This window comes from Bicyclus anynana, chromosome 18 (genome assembly GCF_947172395.1).
Source record: "Bicyclus anynana chromosome 18, ilBicAnyn1.1, whole genome shotgun sequence".
Classification (NCBI taxonomy): domain Eukaryota; kingdom Metazoa; phylum Arthropoda; class Insecta; order Lepidoptera; family Nymphalidae; genus Bicyclus; species Bicyclus anynana.
In genome coordinates this window covers 13615277-13639266 of record NC_069100.1, presented here as the reverse complement: position 1 = coordinate 13639266, position 23990 = coordinate 13615277, and the positions used below count along the sequence as shown (strand labels likewise).

Below are 23990 nucleotides of genomic sequence, written 5' to 3'. Positions count from 1 at the left end.
AAAAAAAAAATTAAAAGCCGGAAATTATAAAACAATTGGCGTGAATAATACACACTTGATTTATTTTAGAAATTCATTGTAAATTTGTGACCGTAACTTACATATTTTTCAACAATAATTGTTACTGTTGTCTTCATCTAGTGAGAATGGTGATCCTAATTTGGAGATGGATGAAATTTTCAATCTGTTCGATCCATCAAATCAACCATCAAAGTCGAGACGCATTTACTTAAATACTTACCTACGAAAAATTTAATAAGTGAAGAAAACAACAACGAATGGATTTACTTACGAAAGGAGATTTTTAAACAATTATCTCCCACGTTTACATTACGTACTCATTAATAATCTTCACAGTAGTCGGAAATTATGTTACCGGGTAAAAGCATTCCCTTAATATCCAAAATTGTAGACTTTGTACATTTAATTTTCAATTAAAATAAATCATTGAATATTGTACTAAACTATTTTATTTTCTCGCAATCGTAGTGAAAAGCAGAGTGTAACACGTGGGGCTAAAACCATTATAAACTCGGTTTCTATTTAGGCGGAAAATACCTCGTATATAATGGGTCTTTTTAGCCCTTTGAATAACAATCTACTATTTAATGTCAGATAGTCCATTTTTCGGGGCAGGCTGTAGAGACATCCCCAATAGGAGCGGAGCATCAAAGAAAATGGTGGCAAAAAAAAGGAAAAACATATTCCATTTTAACTCAGAATTATATAGGAACCTGCCTCGCTAGACGTTAACCCTCTGTCAAAGTATAAGATCAATGATCTACCGAGTTATTAAAAACTGTTATTTTTTGTTTTTGTACATATAGAATAAGCTCACGCTTGACCACGATCTCACCTGACTGTAAGTGTAGATGTGGCTTAAGGTGGAACGCGATTGCCTGGAAAATGTCTATTCACTCTCTTCTTAAAGGTACTCAGGTTGTAAGAATTGGGAAACACTGACTTTGGGAGAGTTCCATACCCTAGCCATGCGTATAAAAATATATAAACTATTTCTATAGAATCGATGTTTCATTGTTGTAATCGTTTTTATCGTGTAAAAAGCTTTCAAAAAATGTGTAGTTGAATAAAAACTGTTGTTGCATAAAAAAAGGCCAATAACTTTTAGTTGGCCGGTGGGAGGCTTCGGCCGCTAGTTACCACCCTACCGGCAAAGATGTACCGCCAAGCGATTTAGCGTTCCGGTACGATGTCGTGTTGAAATCGAAAGGGGTGCAGATTTTCCTTCTAACAATTTAGTCCGCTTCCGTGTTAGATTGCGTCATCACTTACCATCGGGTGAGATTAAAAAAAGAAGTATACTAAAAGATAAAGTCACGTTCCATTTGTAAGTATTTCTAACTTGTTAACCGACTTCAAAAAGGAGGAGGTTCTCAATTCGGTCGGTATTTTTTTTTTTTTATGTATGTACACCGATTACTCAAAGACGCCTGGACCGATTTCAAAAATTCTTTTTTTGTTTGAAACGGTATAGTCCCCATTTGGTCCCATTGCCATCATGTCAAGATCTGATGATGGAATCCTGGAGAAATTGAGGGGAACTTTCGAAAATTATATGGATGTCTAGTGTGTTCGTATACTTTTCCATTTAGTACTTTTAAGCAATACAATTTCATGAAGGTTTAAAATCGATCTGATGATGGAGCCAAAAAACTGACAAGGGAACTCCTCGGCGATTTACAGCAGTTACCTTGTGTTTGGGCTTGATTAATTTGTATTAATGAGAACTTTCCACATAGATAGGTTGTGACTGTCATTTAGGGGTTTGGTGATGAAGACCAAGAACAATTAAGGGAACTCCTTAACAGTTTACAGTAACTACCTTGTGTTTGGCCTTGATTAATTCGTATTGCTGAGAACTTTCTTTCTAGATGAGTTGTGTCTGTTATTAGGGGTCTGATAATGAAGACCAAGGTCAATTAAGGGCACCCCTTCACGGTTTACGGTAGCTACCTTGTGCTTGGGCTTGGTTAATTTGTATTGCTGAGAATTTTGTACCAAGATGGGTTGTGACTGTCATTAGGGGTCTGATGTATTCGTTTGAGATGAAATTTTACACTAAAAATTGAAAAATAATAAAAATTTTAATAAAAAAAAAATATAACCGACTTCAAAACCTAAAAACGTACCCACTAAACTAAAAAGCGAAAAATAACATCGTAATATGTTCTACCTGCTGATCAGTATGAAGTCGGTGCTTAGCCGGTGTTGTCTTAATTTAAGCCATTTTTGACAGGACCACATGAAACAACACTGTCTGCAAAATCTAAATCTATAACATGGCTTGAAATAATACATCACCGGCTTAGCACCGCCTTCATACTGATCAGCAGGTAGAACATATTATGATGTTATTTTTCACTTTTTAGTTTAGTGGGTACGTTTTTAGGTTTTGAAGTTGGTTGTATTTTTTTTATTAAAATTTTTATTATTTATATCAAAAAGAATCGATTCTTCAGCCGGAACAGCAAAACATCAATTATACTGTGTAACGATTATAAGTGATGTGTTCGTTATTGTTAGTCTATGTAAAAATTACACATGTGAGAATCAATTTTACAGTTGTGTACGGACACGAATATATTTTATTGGTATAAATATTTACCTCGTCCCCCTAAAAAAACGACAGACATGAATTTGAGTGCGCTACAAGTCCACAGGTATTTGGTCTGAGCCTTTTGAGAGTTTTCGTTTCCGTCCAAAAAGTCTGCTAAGTAGTTAAAAACAGTTTTATTTAAACTTATTCATCGACATAAAATTCGTAATAGTGATATCTCTTCACAGACAATAATCGTTAACATAATAATCAGCCCGCCATCCCGCATTATACCATCGCGATGGGTCTAAGCTCTAAATCCCCTTTCCTTTGCGTAAGCTTTATGTCTCTGTTTATTTAACATCTACGCCCGTATCGAACGAAATTCCGTAGTAGAGTATGCTTTGTAAATAATTTTATGATAACACTATACAAGGTCGTTAGCGATGCTCCGTTATCGAGAAACAACCTTAACGCAATGGCTTTGAGTTCAAAATCGTTCGCTACAAGTTCGTGTTATGTTATAGCGCTTCCATTTCTATTTGCTTAATTTTTGGATAATTCATGAATTTATAATAGACTGGCGGATGCCCGTGACTTCGTTCGCCTTTAGACCTTTATCCGGCCATGTCGCAGTGACAGTTCGTTTCAGTATTGAAAGTTTGCCGCGATTCACGATAATAGTACGTACTATGAACGTCATAAGGCAGCCGTCACCGTACCCATGCTATCTGAAAAACACTTTAGTGGACGTCTACTAAACATAAACCTATCTCCCTGTTTTTTTTTTCTGATTGTGTAAGTTCCGTAGGCTCCGTATGCTACACGTCCACTGATCCACATCGTACGTATCGAACGCACCGCATTAAACGGATTTTTAATTTTACGAAAATAGTTGCAAGTGGCGCAATTTCTTTTAAATTAGAAGGGTCTGAGGTCTCACGCAGGCGAAGTAGCGAGCGTCTGCTAGTTGTGTGTTTATAAATAGCGGACGCACCGTCTATGATAGGTACTTATAAAAAACGTAGCTTTGGATTGGTAAAAAAAATCATAATCGATTCAGTACATCCAGAGATTCCCCTTTACAATCTCATAAACTTTACTTCTTAATAATATTAGTATAGACAAGTATTAGTATAGATTTAGAAAATGTTGGCTGCCGCCGAGTCGTCGCTGACTGCAATCAACTGCGGTCGTCGGTAGAGTTGCCGCTCGTGTAAATGAACCCTAAATCGCTTTTCGGTACGTCTTTGCCGGCAGGTAACTAGCCACGGCCGAAGCCTCCCACCAGCCAGACCTAGACCAGATTCTTCGTCTTGTAAATCAACCGCGCACACCACTGTGTCACGGAAGCCGTCGAACTGACGAACGAAATACGTTGCGAAACGAATTACGCAAAAAACAACGCCCAACGGATGTATAAAACGATGTTGCCCATGCCACCCTTTCTATTGTTTTAACTTAAAGAAAATTGAGAAACAAACATTTTAAAAACAACCCATAAAAAGTCGTTTGTAAATAGCCAAACTCGGACGTTAGCCGGTTAGGGGAGGGACAAAAGCTACCTCGCTGCTAGAGCTTACGCAATACGATACGACATATTCTGTCAAAGTACAAGACCATTGAGGCAATGGTTTTTTTAAACTCGTCTGACATAAAAGGTACCAGCCACAGATCACAGGTAAAAAATCAACAAAATGGAACATTCCTTTTGCAATACAGTCACGTAATGCTTCCTCAGGGAAGGCATAGCATTTTTGCATCTATGATGTGATCACAATATTAAAATATTGTGATTCCACTATTTATTTGGCGAGATGTAGGACGGAAGAGAGAGCGATATTTTTATATTGGCGCTATTGGTCGGCAATGTGTTTTCTCATCACGAGATAATGCTCGTCATTCCTTGACACATCCTATGCCTAATAATACGTTGGGGTGTTGATTCTGTGACTATCAAGTTTTTATATACGCTCAGTGTACCACTAAAGGATGTCTGAGACTCTGTGCGCGTGAAAATCAATGTTATATTGTATATTGTACCAATGCGCGTGGAAATCAATGTTACACTTTATATGGTATATTGTACCAATCCATAACTTTTAAGCAATGTGTTAAAAACATTTACTAAGTCTAAGTATACTAAATGAATTTTGAATATTACTGTTACGTAATTTAAAAGACCTAAACGTATATAAAGCGGTAATCTACTTAATTTTATTCTAGATAAAGATATTACTATTCAATTACATTTTACTAGCGAACGCCCGCGACTTCGTCCACGTGCAATTCAGTTATTTCACAAATCCCGCGGGAACCATTGATTTTTTCGGAATGAGAATTAGCCTATGTCTTATTCAAGAGTAAAATCTATTACCATTTCAAGCCCAATTCAATTCAGCCCAATCGATTTAGTAGTAAAACACAAACATCCATACAAACTTTCGCGTTAATAATATTAGTAGGCTTTGACAATCATATGTTATTAAATTTCTTTTCTCATTTAAATTGATATTTTTTATTTTGTATTTATCTTCTACTGAATGTCTACTCATAAACTTGCTACTCTGTGCCTTAAGGGAGTTCAGTACACAATGTTAATTATAGTTCTTCCTGGCGCGCAGGTATCCGACCCTTTCCCCTTTGGCGGTGTGGCGCAAATTAATTACATAATACCAACCCTGTACTGTAGTGAGGATGTCTGAGTAAAGGGTGCCTACAGGTAGTAAAACGAATATATCTCACTCTGTGGTTAACCTATATCCTTATTCAAGTCTGTTAATACACACGATAGTTTAGGGTCATAGCACACATATAAACTCGCACAAGGATCGTCACAGAATCGCCTTGGACCACGACTACAATCAGTAAACATAATATGCGACCCACGACAAAGTCGTGAAGACAATATGACGAATACGAAACGAAAATCTTTCGTGTCGCAACGAAAGAGCTATATTTCCGGTTCGGCGCTACTGGTGGACAATATGTAATTTGTTCTTCACGAGATATATCGCGGGCATGGGTCGCATGTTAAGCTTACAGGCGTCAATTTAGATGTAAAAGCTCGAAAAGGCACCGTATTGGCTTTGTACGTGAGTTTGTAAGGCGAAGTTACGTTACGATTCCGAAGTTTCATACAAAGAATACTAAAACGGCTTGAGTAAATACAGTGACCATCCCTTTAAGACTTTTATATGTTACTAGCAGAACCTCACTCTTTTACCCACGTAGTTTCCGTTCCCGTAGGAATAAAGGAATAAAATAGCCTATAGCACCCGGGGATAGTATAGCTTCCAAACAGTGAAAGAATTTTTCAAATCTATTCAGTAGTTTCGGAGCCTAGGTATTCAGTGTAGTCGGTGAAAACCAAAAAATAAACAAACGTTATGAGTCACCTTGAAATCCGCATTTTGTAAACAGTATAAAAAAAGTTTGTACTTTTTTTATAATTTGTATTTCAAAATTGAACACTAACAACAACTACGTAAATTACTATAATAATCAATACTCGTAATTACCAATAAAAAATACTCTATCCTATTTCTTTAGTTTTTGTAAACAGTTTTAAAATATTTAAAAACACAAGACGCCATTTTTCTTGAATAATATTGAAAGTTACTGAAATCCGACGATTCGTGTCGTACTGACTCGAGAATGTATTAGTTTTGAATTTTGTATTTGGAGCGGTTACTAAACGTCGTGTTCCGTACATTTTATCTGCTTCATTATCAACCCATATTCGGCTCACTGCTGAGCTCGAGTCTCCTTTCAGGGCTTAGTCCACCACGCTGGCCCATTGCGGATTAGCAGACTTCACATACACTGAGAATTAAGAAAATTCTCTGGTATGCAGATTTCCTGACGATGTTTTTCCTTAACCGTTTGAGACACGTGATATTTAATTTCTTAAAATGCACACAACTGAAAAGTTGGAGGCGTATGCTCCTGACCGGATTTGAACTCACACCCTCCTGAATCGGAGGCAGATGTCATATCCACTGGGCTATCACGGCTTTATCTGCTTATTATTGCTTAATCTGTGTATCTAGTATAGGTATGTGCTATGACGTGTAATATCTTAAAGTAGGTATTTGCAGATGATAGACTCCTTCGTGTTCCACGCCTTCCACCCAGCCTGTAGCCGTGAGCGCCCACCGTACATCTGAACACGATCCTGCCGTGCGCGGATGATATTGCGGTGAGCTATCATATTACAGAGCCTCCCAGCTAGGTTTGCCATGCGTTAGGATAAGCGCGGACATAGTTTAACAGAAAGACAAAAAAAATTGCCTCTAGGCGACTGCAGTCGACTGCCGACGAGACGTCGCCGACTGCAGTCGTCGGTAGCAGTTGCTACTCGTGTAAATGAATACTAACTGCCTCGTTAATGTGTAGTTGCGTGATGAGATTCTGGGTTGAAAGTCCTGGATCGAGCCGTGAAAAGCTGAACTTTTCTTTTTTCTAAGACATTTTTAAAGCAGTTTAAATTGTAATATAATAAGAATGTAAGGCATTTTCTTACCCTAACAACTTAAGCGACAATCATGTGTACACACACGTTGTCAGGGAGAAGAACATAGATTAGCTTTTTCTAGGGAAGGGTATAAATTTTAGATGGTCGTCCGACAATAAATTTAATGCCAAAGTCTACATCAACACAAGTTAACCTGGTGATAATACCAAGTCCTAATTAAGGGTGTATTCTCTTACTTATTACTCTTCACTGAAATATACGAGTATGTCCTGTTATTCGGTTTAAATACCTAGCCACCCTACTCCAAGCAAGCGGACCGCGATATGGTATAGTGTTCATAATAATAAGAGAACAACCTCAATCTCTAGAGAACAGGCCTCTATCTACTCAGGAGATGCTATAACGTGGTCTTTCGCAGTCTGCGACAAACTTTGTCTTCATTCGCACGAGAGTTAAAAAAGCGATACGTTAAAACCCAGCGTTGACGCTTTTATTAACGTTCTTTATTTAATTCATGGTTTATTTTTAATGCCAAAAAATGAAAATGCAACACTGCTCGATAAAAATCGTCGTTTTAAAAACGCTGTCGTGTGAACGTATACTTGGGAATGCGTTTCTTGTATTAGAACGCTTTTTTAACGTCCGTTAAAAAAACTCTCGTGCGAATGATCAATGGCTTAGGGTTACATTCATAGCTGGGCATTAACTCGTTAATACGTTAATCGTTAATTAACGAAGTTAACATTTTGATTAACGGATTAACTTTTAAGTTAACTTTTAAAAATGTTAACGGACCCGTTAACTTCCGTTAATATGCAGAAATCCGGTAATCGTTAATCTAATGCATACTATTTACCGCGATTAACAGGTTTAGACAAGTAAGAAATGAAAGATTTTTTTTCAAAGTAATCAACAAATTACTATATTTATGTTAAAATTATAGATAAAATCAACTAAAAACAAATTATCCCTTATATCACTTATCCCTCCAGTGCTCACCTTTATTTTTCCAATGGGGATCTCACACAATGACATAAAAATGCAATATTAACCAGTCATATTAACGGATTAACGATTAACGTTAACTTGCGTTAATTCCTTCGGAATGTAACGGTTTAACGTTTAACGAAGCTAACTTTTTTTGTAGCGGATTAACGATTAACGAAGTTAACTATTTGATTAACGGTGCTCAGCTATGGTTACATTTCACCTCGTAAGGACTGAGTTAGTAAGTTCTTGCTGACGGAGGAGTTCTCATTCCCGTGGGAATACAGGGATAAAGCATAGCCACTGACACTCGCAAATAACGTGGCTTGTATTGGTAAAAGGCTTTTTTTAAATCGGTTCAGTAGATCCAAACATTACCCCCTATAACACCACAAAGTTATCGCTTTATGATATTAGTATAGATTTGAACTATAAAACAAAGTCCTACACCGCGTCCGTCTACCTATTCAGGATAAACTTAAAACTATTAAACAGGTGGGGTTTCTACCAATCGATCGAGCAATTCACCAATACATTACTCGTACAACCCCACAAACTTTACCTCTTTATAGTATTATTTAGACGCTCGCTCGCGGCATTGAATCGTATTTAGAGCTACGAACTTGAGTCGGGATCGTGTTCAGATGAGTTTGCGGTAAGCTATCAGATTACAGAACCTAACTAGCGACCACGGTACGGTATCGTATTTATACTTAGGGTTAGACCAACCGCCAAAGTTAGTGTTACGGAGTGTCCTTAATATTAGGTACAAAAGGTCCACAATCGCTGGGCAATATTAAGTTTACCTTGGATATTTGAATAAATACTACAGACCCAAGCCTCTCTTATAAGAAAAGATATCAGGAACTTACACCCACCACTCTGCTTTAATGTGGCTCTGTGAACTTAGGAAAAGGATGTTATTTTTATCTATTGTGGGAAGCGCTTGCCTAGAAATTGCCTATTCACTGTTGCAGGTGTTTTGTAGGAGACAAGAACACAGACACCTGCAGAGCACTCTACTCGTTTTTTTTATATTCTTTACAAGTTAGCCCTTGACTACAATCTCAAATAATGGTAAATGATGATGCAATCTAAGATGGAAACAGGCCTAATTTGTTAGGATTAGAATGAAAATCCACACCCCTTTCGGTTTCTACTATATTATACGGGAACACTAAAATATCATTGGTGGTACATTGTTGTCAGTAGGGTGGTAACTAGTCACAGCCAAAGCCTCCCACCAGCCAGACCTGGACCAATGAAGAAAAAATCAATCCGATCAACCGGGGATCGAACCTAGAACCTCCGTCTTGTAAATCCACTGCGCCACGGAGGTCGTCAAAGTAGGTGCTCAGATGAGAAACACATGCAATACAGGTGTATCTGGATGTGAACCCAGTAGGAAATAATTGTATAAGGCATATTCTGTACTGTGTTAGAATTTAGAAAACGGATGCAGGGACAATATTGTGAAGTTCCTGAGCAGACTATCCATAGTAAGAAGCCAATAAGCATGCAACATTGCGATGGAGAAGTATTGACTGTGTCATTGGTTTATTATCGTCCTAGTGCAGCAAACGATTGAGTATAATTGGATCTCTAGGCCTGGCAAACATCAATAACATATCTAAACAGGAATACTGGTCATATTTCATTAAATATGACCAATATTCCTGTTTTGATATTGCTGTGGTTTGGATTGTTTTTGTTAACCTTTAACCTGGGACATGAAAAATTTATAACACTGTAATATATGTAGAGAGCCGTGATAGCCCAGTGGATATAACCTCTGCCTCTGATTCCGGAGGGTGTGGGTTTGAATCCGGTCCAGAGCATGCTCCTCCAACTTTTCAGTTGTGTGCATTTTACGAAATTAAATATCACGTGTCTCAATCAGTGAAGGAAAACATTGTGATTAAACCTGCATACCAGAGAATTATCTTAATTCTCTGAGTGTGTGAAGTCTGCCAATCCGCATTGGGCCAGCATGATGGACTATTGGCCTTACCCCTCTCATTCTGAAAAGAGACTCGAGCTCAGCAGTGAGCCAAATATAGGTTGATGACGACGACGACGAATATATGTAGCAGAGGGCAGTGACCAATTCTAGGAATGTGCAAACCTTGCTGTCAGACTATGTGTTAAAGGTTAATAAACTACTACATGTATTTTCATACAGTTCAGTGATAATTGACTATATATAAAGATGATCAATGATAATGTCAGAAAACAACCAAGGATCTGTTCAAAGGAAAAAACCAAGATTTATTATTAGCTAATCCAATAATTTAGCAATTTTATATACAAAACAATATTTTGTACTGCATTAAAATTATATTTTCCTCAACTAATAACATAACTGCCATGTTGGTTAGTTCAATGGTTATAGTTTGTGCACTGACTGTATGTAGCATGGTGCAGCTGACAGTTTGTTTAAATCTTGAAAGTTGCCACAATTCACTACAATAGTATGAATAATGAACGTCATACAGTCAAATGTTACCTGTACAACTGTAGATCACAAAGTCCTGGGTTTGACTTACTAGGAATGTAAACACTGAGTTATTTTTCTTTCAAGAAATTTCATATAGCAGTTTTTAGTTATAGTCAATCTATTTTGGAAAGTTTATTTGACTTTGGATACAGTGGTAGATAAAATTACTATTGGCCTAACCCCGCTCATTCTGAGAGGAGACCCGAGTTATGGGTTGATAATGAGGCCAATAGTCCACCTCGTTGGCCCAATGCGGATTGGCAGACTTTACACACATAGAGAATAAAGAAAATTGACAGGAATGCAAGTTTCCTCACTATGTTTTTCCTTCACAGCTTGAGACTTGTGATATTTAATTTCTTAAATTGCACATAACTGTAAAGTTGGAGGTGCCTGCCCACACCAGATTCGAACCTATGCCCTCCAGAATCTGAGGCAGAAGTCATATCAACTGGGCAATCATGAACAACATACTCCACTGGGCTATTACAATTACATATAGTTAATATCTTATGGATAACATTTTAGGAAAACAATACATAATTCAAAATGAATTAGGTATTAGGCATTTTTAATTTGTTTGTTAATAAAAATTTTATATCTAGTTTTATTTTAGTATGGATCCAACTTATTAAGAATCAAACAGCATAACAGAGTTCCAAAATAGACAAACTATGCTTCAGATATCATAAACCTTCAGTCCCTATCATCATTAACTATTAATTTTAATAGTAATTGTTACCAAGTCAAACAAAATCATGTTGAGCCCACTAACGGCCTCCGTGGCGCAGTGGTGTGCGCGGTGGATTTACAAGACGGAGGTCCTGGGTTCGATCCCCGGCTGGGCAGATTGAGATTTTCTTAATTTGTCCAGGTCTGGCTGGTGGGAGGCTTCGGCCGTGGCTAGTTACCACCCTACCGGCAAAGACGTACCGCCAAGCGATTTAGCGTTCCGGTACGATGCTGTGTAGAAACCGAAAGGGGTGTGGATTTTCATCCTCCTCCTAACAAGTTAGCCCGTTTCCATCTCAGACTGCATCATCACTTACCATCAGGTGAGATTGTAGTCAAGGGCTAACTTGTAAAGAATATAAAAATATATAATAGAACAATGCTCAAAATACCAAAATCAAAATTAATTTATTTTAAGTAAATTAGTTTGCTAGCAATTTTGAAACTCAAGTTAAAATCAAGAATAAATAAGAATAAAGTTTCAAATTTCAAAATATTAATAAATCACAAATAAATTCAAATTTATTCACATCAAAATGTGTGTACAAGGTGTCAACAATTAAATACATTAAATTTGTCTAGTGGATTTACCTGTATAATTTCTGTTTCTTTGAGAATACACGCCTAAAATATAGCTAATGTTATCAGATGGATATGTAACTATCTAAAGGTAGATTTTATAAAATTGGTCTTTTAATTTTTGAGTTCAATCATACCAAACAAAAATCAAATCTCACCTCTTTATAATATTAGTTTAGATAAATGTTGATTGTACTATGAATTAACAATGCTAAATATCTTAGGATAAAGCTAGATTATTTATATAAGCCTTTAACATAGTCTGTAAAATGTTCACATAAATAATCAATCAAAAATGATAACAGTAAAAAATTATAAAAATTCATACAACTTACACTACTAATTACTTGAATATTTTTTTTAAGTAACTTAAACTACAATATAGTTTTTTAAGATGATAATTATAAAATTCTCAATAAAACACAAAGATATTTATGTGATTTTAGTCAAAGCAAGTGTTTTCAATAGGTAGGTATTAAATGATTTTTTTTTTTTTTTTTTATTCTTTACAAGTTTGCCCTTGACTACAATCTCACCTGATGGTAAGTGATGATGCAGTCTAAGATGGAAGCGGGCTGACTTGTTAGGAGGAGGATGAAAATCCACACCCCTTTCGGTTTCTACACGGCATCGTACCGGAACGCTAAATCGCTTGGCGGTACGTCTTTGCCGGTAGGGTGGTAACTAGCCACGGCCGAAGCCTCCCACCAGCCAGACCTGGACAAATTAAGAAAATCTCAATCTGCCCAGCCGGGGATCGAACCCAGGACCTCCGTCTTGTAAATCCAACGCGCATACCACTGCGCCACGGAGGCCGTCAATGATGTTTTAAGTTTAAATAATAAAAAGCTAAAAAAGTACAATACAAAAAAAATATTATTCAGTAGTCTTAGAAACACCCTTTATATAATTTAAAGGTATAAGTAGGATAGAAGCAACAAAATCTGTAAAGGTTTAAAATTATTTCAAAATTCGCAGTTTTAAAATTAAACACATTATAGAAAAATTCAAGACAAGTGAAATAATAAAATCAGAAATCCATCTCATCTCCGCTTATCTGAGACGTGCGTAAACTTTATTATCGTTCATTATTTATTAAATATTAAAAATTTGTCAATCGCCGTGCATACCGGCAAAAGTGTTTGTAAACAAATAACATATGATCGGATAGTCAGTGAGACTGATATAATTTATCACAAATTCGACATATATTCCAGCCGGGTATACAGAAAATGCAGCCCCGCACGACGTAAAACCTTCGAGAAAACCCCGATTGAGCGAACCATGGGACCTATAAAGAACACTGAATTCACCATGTGCGATTTTTATCGCGCCAAATTTTGACATATTTTCGAACACACTTCCAACAAACGGCGTATTGTTTTTTGCAAACTTTAGCCCTTAAAACACGGAATATATCGATCGGCATACCAGTAAACAGCATATAAACGGATATATTCGCAAAAATCCCAATATTCCTAATAATTACACCGCCCCTAGCGGTAGGAAAAAGAAACAGATACATAATGGCCGACACACAGTAGTTTTGATGACTTAATACCTAAATGCGCAAAATACTCACACTTTCCTCCTCTTTTTCCATACCAGAGGGCATTTGAGGTACAGCACGATTAATCGCCGAGTAGTCCGGTAAATCCGGAAGCTCCTCGGCGAGATATATGGGCATTGGTTTCGATGCATCCAGGGCCCTCGCCCTAAACGAGAGCTTCGACATTTTGTTGACAGAACAAAACACGCTAGCGTCGACACACAAATGCACTTATAAAACACTTTATAGCTCCTCCAGGAGGTCCTAAAGGACTTTAAACTACACTTTGCACACTCTAGTTCGTTCCCATGGTTAATTTTTGCACACACTCAGTCACAATTAATGAAAAACATAAACGAAACTTTACATATTGAGCGTTCTTTACAGAAAGCCATCATGGCGGCTTTCCGTTTGGCGGACGACCATGACCAACTTCCAGCTAGCCAGACGTGCGCGGGAAGGAAACACGCGGGAACAAATCCGACATTTTCGTGTCTTCTTTAATTTTTTTGTAGAAATATGCATTCGAACGCATTTAATTTACACAATTATAAAAAAATAAATTTATTAATTATAGCTTACTAATAAATAATTTGATTTAATGCACTAAATAAAAATAAAAATATTTTAATGACGTAGAACTTAGGCTGTCAAGGCAATAGACTACTGAAATTACTTTTTCTCGACGTTCCGTCTTACACAAATACAAATTGAGACCTTAACAAATATATAATTTAATACACTTGTATTTATATAGTAAAACTGAACTTTGTAAAAAATAATTTATATTTTTTAGACTTTAATCATTTAAAATTTTACAAAACTCAGAAACATATTAATGTATTACGGAGATAGCATAGACAATATTTTTTTTTTATTATGAACTCTTCACAAAGAAGTTTATAGAAAATAAATGTGGGCGCTAGTGTCGTTTTTATAGCCCTGTGTGCCCTTGGTATTGTTCAATATTTAGTTAATATTACGTTTTCGTGAGGAAACATTCATGCCTGAGAATTTCCTTGATTCTATAGGTTTATGAAGTCTGCCAACCCACACTGGGCGAGCGTGGTGGACTATTGGCCTTAACCATCTCGTTCTCAGAGGAGACTCGTGCTCAACAATGAGTCGAAAATGGGTTTCTAATGATGATGTTGACGATGATAATTTCAATAATATAATTTGCTGAAACTAATACTTTGTAATAACTAGATGAATTAAACAAATGACTTGTATATTGTGAAAGAAACCAATTGTCTTCCCGTCAATTCGTTTGAATGACAACAATGATGGATGACGAATTCGCCTTCGCATCCATCTGGTTTAATTGGCCAGCTAATAGAAGGCCTAGGCCGTTTATTCAACGCCGGCATTCAAGGAAACCGTTATTATAAACGATTAGCCGAAACACTCATTATCAAAATGGCTGATTGTCACCAGTTATTTAGTTTAGCTGAAATCTGACCAAAACAACAGCCGAAATCGTAAACAAAATAGACAATAGATATTTTGCCTATTTTTAAGCTAAAATATATGTTTTTAACTACTTGTCAGTAACTTTGTTCTAAGTACCAGATTTTGATTTCACACCGTGTTTTAAACAGAGGGTGCATGCCTTTATGTGTGTTCCTATTTAGAAAATGAAATGAAATGAAATGTATGTAGGCCTCTCATATTTGAAAGGCATAACCGAATTGAACTAAATAGGCCGCAGTTAAAAAGGCTTTACCAAACGATATTTCATAAAGATTTCATAAAGCACTCGAACCGATTCGTATTAATAAATTTTGAGAAATAATAAAAACACTAATTTCAAGAATTAGTATTTTTAATAACTTTTAAACGGCTGGACTGATCGATCCTAAGAATTATGAACAATAATTAATTGGTCGCTCTATAATGGCAGACATTTGATAATGACAGCAAAGTGGTGCTGCCACATTGCGGTTTTATTAGTTCCCGATTTATAGGGAAAATACTATAGGGTTCAAAGGTTTTGGTTTTTGTCATCTGCTCCCGATGTGACACCTTCGCTCGTTCGCTTCGGTAGTTGCGTAGTACTACTGGTCACTATCCATGTTACCGTAAGTCATAAGTGCCTGCACCTGTAGGGCTGGAACTAACGAGGTAAAGGACATATGTGTTGATGATCTTCAACTTTGGCTAACATCGATAATTTTAGCACTGATAATAATTCTTCTTCTTCTTAGAGTGCCTCTCCGACTAGCGAAGGTTGGATGTCAGTTTCTTGAACTCGTCTCTATCCTTCGCGAGGCGAAATAATTGTGCGGCGCTCGCGATAATAATTAACAACACAATAAAATATAATGAAATCGTTCAAAAATTATTCAATACTAGTTTATTTATTAACACGCTTATATTAGCTTCACTTGTAACTATGTATGTAAGAAAATCTTGGAATCTTAATTTGACCCACTTCCCGGTCTTCGATTAGGATGAAACTTTGCATACGCTCTGTGAGTGAGTTCTGATAATACTCAATACAAAATACATAACTATAATATTATAGCTAAGAAACGTCATTACAAATCCAATATGGCGCCTCCCCAAGATGGTGGACTGGCTGCTTGAAATCCACCCCCATGTTAAGGATATCAAATGAAAGGGTTTGCTGTCAGGAATACGAAAAAAATAGTCACGTGACTTAAATCCAATATGGCGGACAGGCTATTACACCCCATGTTATGGATATCAATCGTCGTTTTTAGTTTTTAAACTATTCATGTTATCTATACTAATATTATAAAGCTGAAGAGTTTGTTTGTTTGTATGATTGAACCCGCTAATCTCAGGAACTACTGGTCCGATTGGAAAAATTCTTTTAGTGTTAGATAGCCCATTTATCGATGAAGGCTATTATCCTAGTATTCCTACGGGAACGAGAACCACGCGGGTGAAACCGCGCGGCGTCAGCTAGTTAATGAATAAACCTCATCATTGAGCATCCCTACTGCTGCATGCATTTTCTTATTTTGTTTAAATTATTTTTTTGGGTTGTTAATACATTACTACCTATACTATAAGTATTAAACTCAGTTATTCCAATATTTTGCACTATAATTTTGAGAATTTACTCCGATTTTTTTTTAATTTGGCGGGCGATTTTAATCTCTACCGTTATTAGCCAAACACCATAATATCTACTAGTCTAAGAGCCCGTGAGCTCCAGACCTTCGTCATTTTATAAATGCTGAAAGCAAACGCTGACTCTCCGTCTATATTTATGTTACACTGAAATTATATTTCGTTTTAAAAATCAACCAGAGGAATCGTCATTTTACAAAAAAATAAATAAATCCTAGCCTATGCAAGTCAGTCTCTTTATGTGTAGATCTATAATAGTTAGGTAACATAAATACATCTGTTTGGCGAGCTCTCAATAAAACAAAACAATACAGTTAAACAATAATTTATTCAAATTCGTCGTCATTTTTAAACAACGATAATTATTCATTATTAGTTTAAAATAAAAAGATACTTAATATTCCATAAATTTAGCGTAGTACACAATAATAATAATATTTATGTATCAATAAGTTCGTTTTTCATTAATTTAATTTTGATTTTTCAATGACCACAAACGCTGAGCAAAATTCGTAATTCGTTAACAATATTTATCGTACAATAAAACAGTATAGTATTTTTAAAACAAATAAAGTAATTAAAATTATTTACCGTTAAAAACACATCAGTCAATATAAATACACGAAGCAATAGACCAGCCTTTCACATTAAAACATATTATTGTCATCATTAAAAAATCAAATCAATATCACGCTTTCTCGAATTATTTATTATCTACAGATTTCCTATAACCATTTCGCAGATCGTTTTTGCGTCCATTGCGCAAAGCAGTCACAATTGTTTGTCACAGCATAATTGTAATATTCATTTGGAGAAGATCTACTCTTTATTTATGTCTCATATATATCTTAATCATTTTTATTAGTAATTTCTTCATTAGGTTGCCTGGAAGAGATCGCTTATAAGGTCGCCTATTGTGCATTTTTTTAGTAATTTTTTTTTATATTTATTGTATTGTACGTTCTTTGTTGCGTATAATAAAGTGTATTTTATTTCTTTTACACCACAATCAGTAAAAATTATAGATATTTCACACTTGATTTCCCAAAAAAAAAAAATAAAGCACTGTTCATTTTTAACCGACTTCCAAAAAGGAGGAGGTTCTACGTTCGGCTGTATGTATGTTTTTTTTTTTTCATTTTATTATTACAAACAAAGTTAACTTTTTAATAAAGTCTGAAGATACTTTGGCTGAAATATTATTTAATGGAAAAAAAATATTATTTGGTATGAGACATTTAATGGGAAAAAATTAATGTTTTATCAAGTAAAAGCTGTTTTAATTACATTCGACAAAATTTGTAATACAAACTCATACATAACGAAACCGGCTCAATCATAAAAGTTGTCACCTATTTTGCGATACCCACCTGTTTGTCTCATTCGTGGGTTGCATTGATTGTGACTGCATTGCGAAATGGATGGTGGATCTTATATACACTCAGAGGCACAATTATCCGCCCTCTTAAACATGCCGCGAGTATATTAAAGTCGGCGGATAATTGTGCCTCTGAGTATAGTTTTAAGTCGTACAACTTTATAACAAGACCGTCATACACATATAACTAACATTTCATATCACATAGGCTGGCCACACACGTGTCATTATAATCGCGCGAACAAACATTCTTACTTGATTAACATTTAAGATTTTTTTTAAGTGAAAATTTTTTCATCCATGATAAACTATTTTCAAAATGAAACTTTTGTAACGACTGACAAACACAGATTTTATTTTAACAATTGTTTTTTTTTTTTTTTTTTTGTAAAATTTCAAACATCTTGAGCAAAATATATATAACTTTCACTGTCTTTAATAGATACAAAATATACAATAATTGTTGACAGAAGCCACATACTTTGTTTATCAGTATCTAGCCACGCAAGTTTAATCGAGGTTAGTTCAGGCTTAAGCGTAACTAAACAGACATTGTTTTATTAGCTTTAATTTGACTTGTAAAAATGAAATCTATACTAATATAATAAAGCTTGTTGTGTGAAGAGTTTGTTTGTTTGTTTGTTTGATTGAACGCGCTAATCTCAGGAACTACTGGTCCGATTTGAAAAATTCTTTCAGTGTTAGATAGCCCGTTTATCGAGGAAGGCTATATATTATCCCGGTATTGCCACGGGAAAGGGAACCACGCGGGTGAAACCGCGCGGCATCAGCTAGTGTAAAAATAAAAAACAAAGTGGTTTTTAGTCGCTACAATAACAAATAAATTGCAGCCAGAGCAAACAGTGTGTGGCCTGCCAAAATGGATTTAACAGCCAAGTCCTTTGATTTTGTCAATTTAAGGTGATTCAAATATAATAAAAACAAGACCTATAAATTACATAATTCTATATTATTGTTCATGTAAATATAAATATTAAATAATTTCGATTTTTAGATCTGGCAACTTAATTTTTTTATTATGGTACTGTTTCGATACTGCCCATTACTAGCAATATTAATACGTTATTTTTTTTAATTAAAAGGACTCGAGTCTAGTGCCGTTTGTAAAAAAAAAGTCAAGCGAAACTTAGCAAGCTTGAACGTTTAACTTCGTTCACATCAACGATTATTCAAATATACTATTTAGGATATTTTTTTCAATATTATAGGATTTATTCAATAAACAATTACACAAATTCTGTGGCACATCACATGGACATAAATGCACACTATACCCTCAAGATAACACAAACCAGTATCGGGCAATGTTAGTTTGTATTATCTCATCTCTACATCTAATCCTTACCCCAATCAAAATCCTAGTGCACGCCACGTTACTGCATAAGTACGTCTTAAGCAACGTTTTCACACATATTGTTTTAGTCGGTTTTGACAGTTAAAAAACGCCCGATGTGAACGAAGCCTTAGAGATCATATTCCATAGTCAATTTGTTGTACAATATTACATTTTCAATATAAAGCCCTTAAGTTTAGATTTAACTATAACATGGTTAACTTCTATACAAAAAACAATTCTTCTTCGTAATGTGCAATTTTAGTGAACTATTCACACCTAACACTGAACCAGTGGCCTTTAATATCAAGATGATTATTCGTCAAAACAACATTCTCGACGGCTTTCATTTTTAATAGCGACCGAGTTAGAGAATAGACATGCAAAATTTCAGTATTAGGTGCTAATTATTATTATTAATAGGATACAATACACTATACAAAATTCATTATATCTTTTCGCGTTTTGGTGCACACAAGCTATGTTACAAGAGATTATATTCAGGTAGTTACTAATGTCAGTTTTCTATTAGAGTTTGTAGCCAAAAATTTGTTCTATAAAGTTGAAACATGCCGAAAAATGTTAACTTTAAATGTATTTGTGTTTGTAAATGTCTAATTGCCTATGTATACAGGATGATCCGTAATAAATTGATTAAACGTAAATGGTAGTGCTTCATGATTGAAAAATTTGAAAAATCGAAAAAAAAAAAATCTTGGTCACTGTAGAATTTTTTTTTAATTATTAAAATTAGTTTTAGATAATTAGCAGTGTGTCTACCATTTGCGTTTTATCCATTAATTACGGGACACCCTGTATGTTATAGATTATTATCGGCGGTTAGTGTCCATCGGATTACATAATGAATGTCAAGATTTTTAATGAGAATAAATTCAGTATTGCGGTCGCTTACACTATAAACAATTGATATTATTCAGTTATGATTTTATACACAATATTTAATCCGTTTTTTTGTCATGATAAATATACAAATAATAATCAAGTATTATAAATTATAAATAATGTTAAAAAGAAAATAAATAATGTGACCTTGAATACAGAAAATGGGCCGTGTTTGCGAGTGTGGTGTAATTTTTGATAATGTTGAAAATATTATATAAAATTTTTCATTGTATAGAAAATTATTCTTTTTAGAGTTTTTTGCAATTGGTAAAGGAATTTTCTTCTAATAGCTAATTCTAACAGTCCATCTTTCTGCTTAGCAACATTGCTATGAGTTAAAAATTTACAAATATTAAACTAAATAACAATGTCTGTAAGCAATTTACTAACAGATTATTGACATTGACTTTGGAAAAGCAAAAAATATATATAGATAGATAGAATATTGAAATGCAACAATTAAAAATCAAAAACCACACCATGTATACTATCTGTGTAGTGTTTATGTATTTGTGTATATGTGTTTTGGTGTGTATGTGTGTGTTGAAACTGTCTCTAAATGTGTGTTTGTGTATTTGTGTCTATGTGTTTTGGTGTGTGTGTGTTGTGTTGAATCAGCTCTCGTCGGCGGTGCAGTCCCCTTGAGGGATGGACGGCTTTGCGCATTTGCCGACGAAGATTTCTACCTCCTGAGAAAAAAAAAAAATTGGCACATATTATTTTATGGTACTAGTTGACGTAATAAACTTACAGACACCGATTATAAATTCAATATTTATAAAGAATTTATCTATAATGCCCCTTTTGACACGTGATACCTACTAAAGCAATAAATATATAGAACCCATTATTTTCATAAACACAAAAACCTGTTTTTAATGATAAGTATAAAAAAAAAATTGTCACAAATATCCAACTAAGTGGAAAACATATTGCCTCATACTGGAGGTCCTGGGTTTAGCCGAATGAGGTTTTCTTAATTGGCCCAAGTTTGGCTGATGGGAGGCTTCGGCCGTGATTAGTTACCGCCCTGTCAACACCGCCAAGCACTTTAGCATTCCGGTACGATGTCGTGTAGAAACCGAAAGAGGTGTGGATTTCATCCGACTCAGCAAGCAAGCCCATATTTTTTTTAATACTACGGGGTCTATATATGAAAATCGATTCTTAAGGAGTAAACTCCAAAATACAAAGTATCCTTTTTGCAATGCACATTTATTTATTTATTTATTTATTTTATTTATTTTTTTTTATTCACATTCGCTAGGACAATGCTGCAGAATAAATAGGAATAATAACCATAATAAATATAAAAAGAAGAATATTAGAGTATAATATGTTTTACCTGACTGCCTTCAATGGCCATCTCGTTGTCACTTTGATGGCTCGTGGCCGGGGTGGCGCGTGCGGCCAGCTGACGCTCACGAGCTACCCGCCTGGAAACAATTTTTTTTTTAAGTATATTTGCCATATATTTTATAAAATCCCCTGCAACTAGTCGGAAAAGACTGTGCTAGGAATGGGTACGACAATAGACAAACGGATTAATCAATTCCACAGATTAGTCAATAATATACAGATGGAGCGTATGGAATAAGACGGTGTCGTGCCCGTCACGGATACGAAATTCAATAACGAATACGTTCTCTTGTCAGTACGATACGAACCGTCGCATACGTTCTCTTGTCAGTACGATACGAACCGTCGCTTTAGTAATTTTTAATATTATTCAAGAAAAATGGCGTCTACGTTTTTAAAAATTTTAAAAATTGTTCACAAAAAGTAAAGAAATAGTCTTTATAATAATTTTCGTAATTGTTGTTAGTGTTAAATTTTGAAATACAAACTATGAAAAAAGTTTGTATATGCGGATGTCAAGGAGATGCGTGACTTTTGTTTTTTTTTTATGGGTTGCACCGGCTTCAGCATGCAGTATGTAAATATTCCCTCTGGTTACTCTGTGGAACACTCGACATAAATCACATTTTATACAAAACAAGCTAAATTGAAATCGCTTCATCCGTTCGGGAGCTATGGTGCTACAGACAGACTGACAGACACGTCATACTTATTGACACCCCTCTTTTTCCTCTATTCCATGATTTTTACAGGTCATCAAGTATTATTTGGAGAGGTAAAACTGAGGTAGTAATATTCACCTGCGATGTTCCAACATGGCTTTCCTGTCCGCCTCTCTCTTCTCAGCGGCGAGGCGAGCCTTCTCATTCTTGACGACCGGCGAGCGCGTCGCGCGGCTGCGCGCTGCCGTCGCCTGCACCGGCTTCGATACCGGGGACGCGATCTGCAAGGATTATATGACAGGTGAGCTCAGACCAATTATAGAAGGACCTGTATCGCACTCATAGTCACGAACAAAATTGTCTGTCATTTTCTGAGGAAAACGAGCTTAGATTTGGTATATATCTTATACTAAACTAGAAGTTTATGCCCGTTTTTTACACTATTCAATTACACAAAAAGGTACTTTTACGGAGCTCTTTAACCGACGAACATGATTGCAACTATAAAACATCGATTATATAGATACAGTTTTTATAATCTCATTAGATCGTTGATCATATACTTTGGCAGAAAAGTAACGTCTAACGAGGCAGGTCCTATACAATAATTGGTCTGAGCAGGTGAGTATTGTTTCATTGTTATCTACGTCGGCATCATCATTATCATCATCATCATATGTTAATGACAATAACAGGAGCCGACCCAGAGTGAATACAAAACATGGCTACATAAGCAGATCATTAATACCCATGCCAAACTATGGGCTAACACAACTGCATTATATACATATAAAACATACAAAAGAGGCACTACCAGGCCTCTACCCAAGGATAACAAAGAAACTCATGTACTTTCAACCCCTGACAACTTGGTCGAAAACTTAGAATTGAAGTTACGAGGGTTTCAAATGCACCTTGGTTCGAGAAGAGCCCACAATAAACTCAGCTAGGATTTCTTTTATGTTTATCACATGTGCTAGCATAGAATTTGGTATTGTACAAAAATTAACTTTATTTCAAATTTTTTCTATCTGTCGGTTTGTTGCTAATCTCTAGATCTCGCGATTTTAATGGGGTTCTGTTAGTTTTTTTTTTGGCTGGTAGGAGGCTTCGGCCGTGGCTAGTTACCACCCTACCGACAAAGACGTACCGCCAAGCGATTTGGCGTTCCGGTACGATGTCGTGTAGAAACTGAAAGGTGTGTGGATTTTCATCCTCCTAACAAGTAAGCCCGCTTCCATCTTAACCTGCATCATTACTTATCATTAGGTGTTACTATCAGGTGTGATTGTAGTCAAGGGCTTGTAAAGAATAAAAAAAAAAAAACAAGTTTATTAAACAACATATAGACCACTTTTTTCCTTAAGTAATCTGTTTTCCAATGGTATTTGTGAAAAAGCAAATTGACAATGATTGACATGAAAAGGCAGTCAAGTTTAAGGCGTCACAGTAGTCTAAGGTTAAAAGTACTCACTTCTTGCCAATTGTTCTTCTTCAGCATGTCAATGTGTTCGTACAGCGCGTCCACGTTCCTGACCTGCAGACACACCATGTCCCAGAACCCCTGCAGGTCCTCCAGCGTGGTGGGGAAGGGCTCGTTGCCGCGCTCGTTTATGTTGTTGTAACAGAGGCCTGGAATTTTAACAGGACATAGTGATGTGCCGAACCATTGAAATGTATAACCTAGGATATAGGTAATAATAAGAAATTAATTCAGAATTTGTCCTTTAAGACGAAGGCCAAGCTGCCTCTGCAAGCTTTTCCACAATTCTAGATTCCTTGCCGATTTTGCCCAGTTGCCCCAGAGGATACAGATATTTGGTGTTGTTATCTGTGCATACTGACACAGATACG

General features: G+C 35.7%; 2 protein-coding genes across 4 annotated transcripts in view; both read right to left on the bottom strand.

Moving 5' to 3' along the window:
• The window catches only part of LOC112045944 (uncharacterized), an 88825-nt gene extending 74815 nt beyond the window's left edge, over positions 1-14010 (bottom strand). The window contains exon 1 of one of the 3 annotated variants that reach the window (XM_024082342.2): positions 13412-14010. In XM_024082342.2, the coding sequence (XP_023938110.2) occupies positions 13412-13564 (153 nt within the window). In that variant the 5' untranslated portion in view covers positions 13565-14010. The remainder of the gene's footprint in view (positions 1-13411) is intronic. The other 2 variants (XM_024082344.2, XM_052887170.1) reach the window with 2 other exon arrangements.
• A 2779-nt stretch (positions 14011-16789) lies between these two features.
• Positions 16790-23990, bottom strand: part of LOC112045973 (uncharacterized) — a 37123-nt gene continuing 29922 nt past the window's right edge. The window contains exons 6-9 of the mRNA XM_024082397.2: positions 23611-23768; positions 22275-22417; positions 21461-21551; positions 16790-20804 (exon numbers count right to left, since the gene is read on the bottom strand). Coding sequence (XP_023938165.2) covers positions 20730-20804; positions 21461-21551; positions 22275-22417; positions 23611-23768 — 467 coding nt within the window. The 3' untranslated portion in view covers positions 16790-20729. The remainder of the gene's footprint in view (positions 20805-21460; positions 21552-22274; positions 22418-23610; positions 23769-23990) is intronic.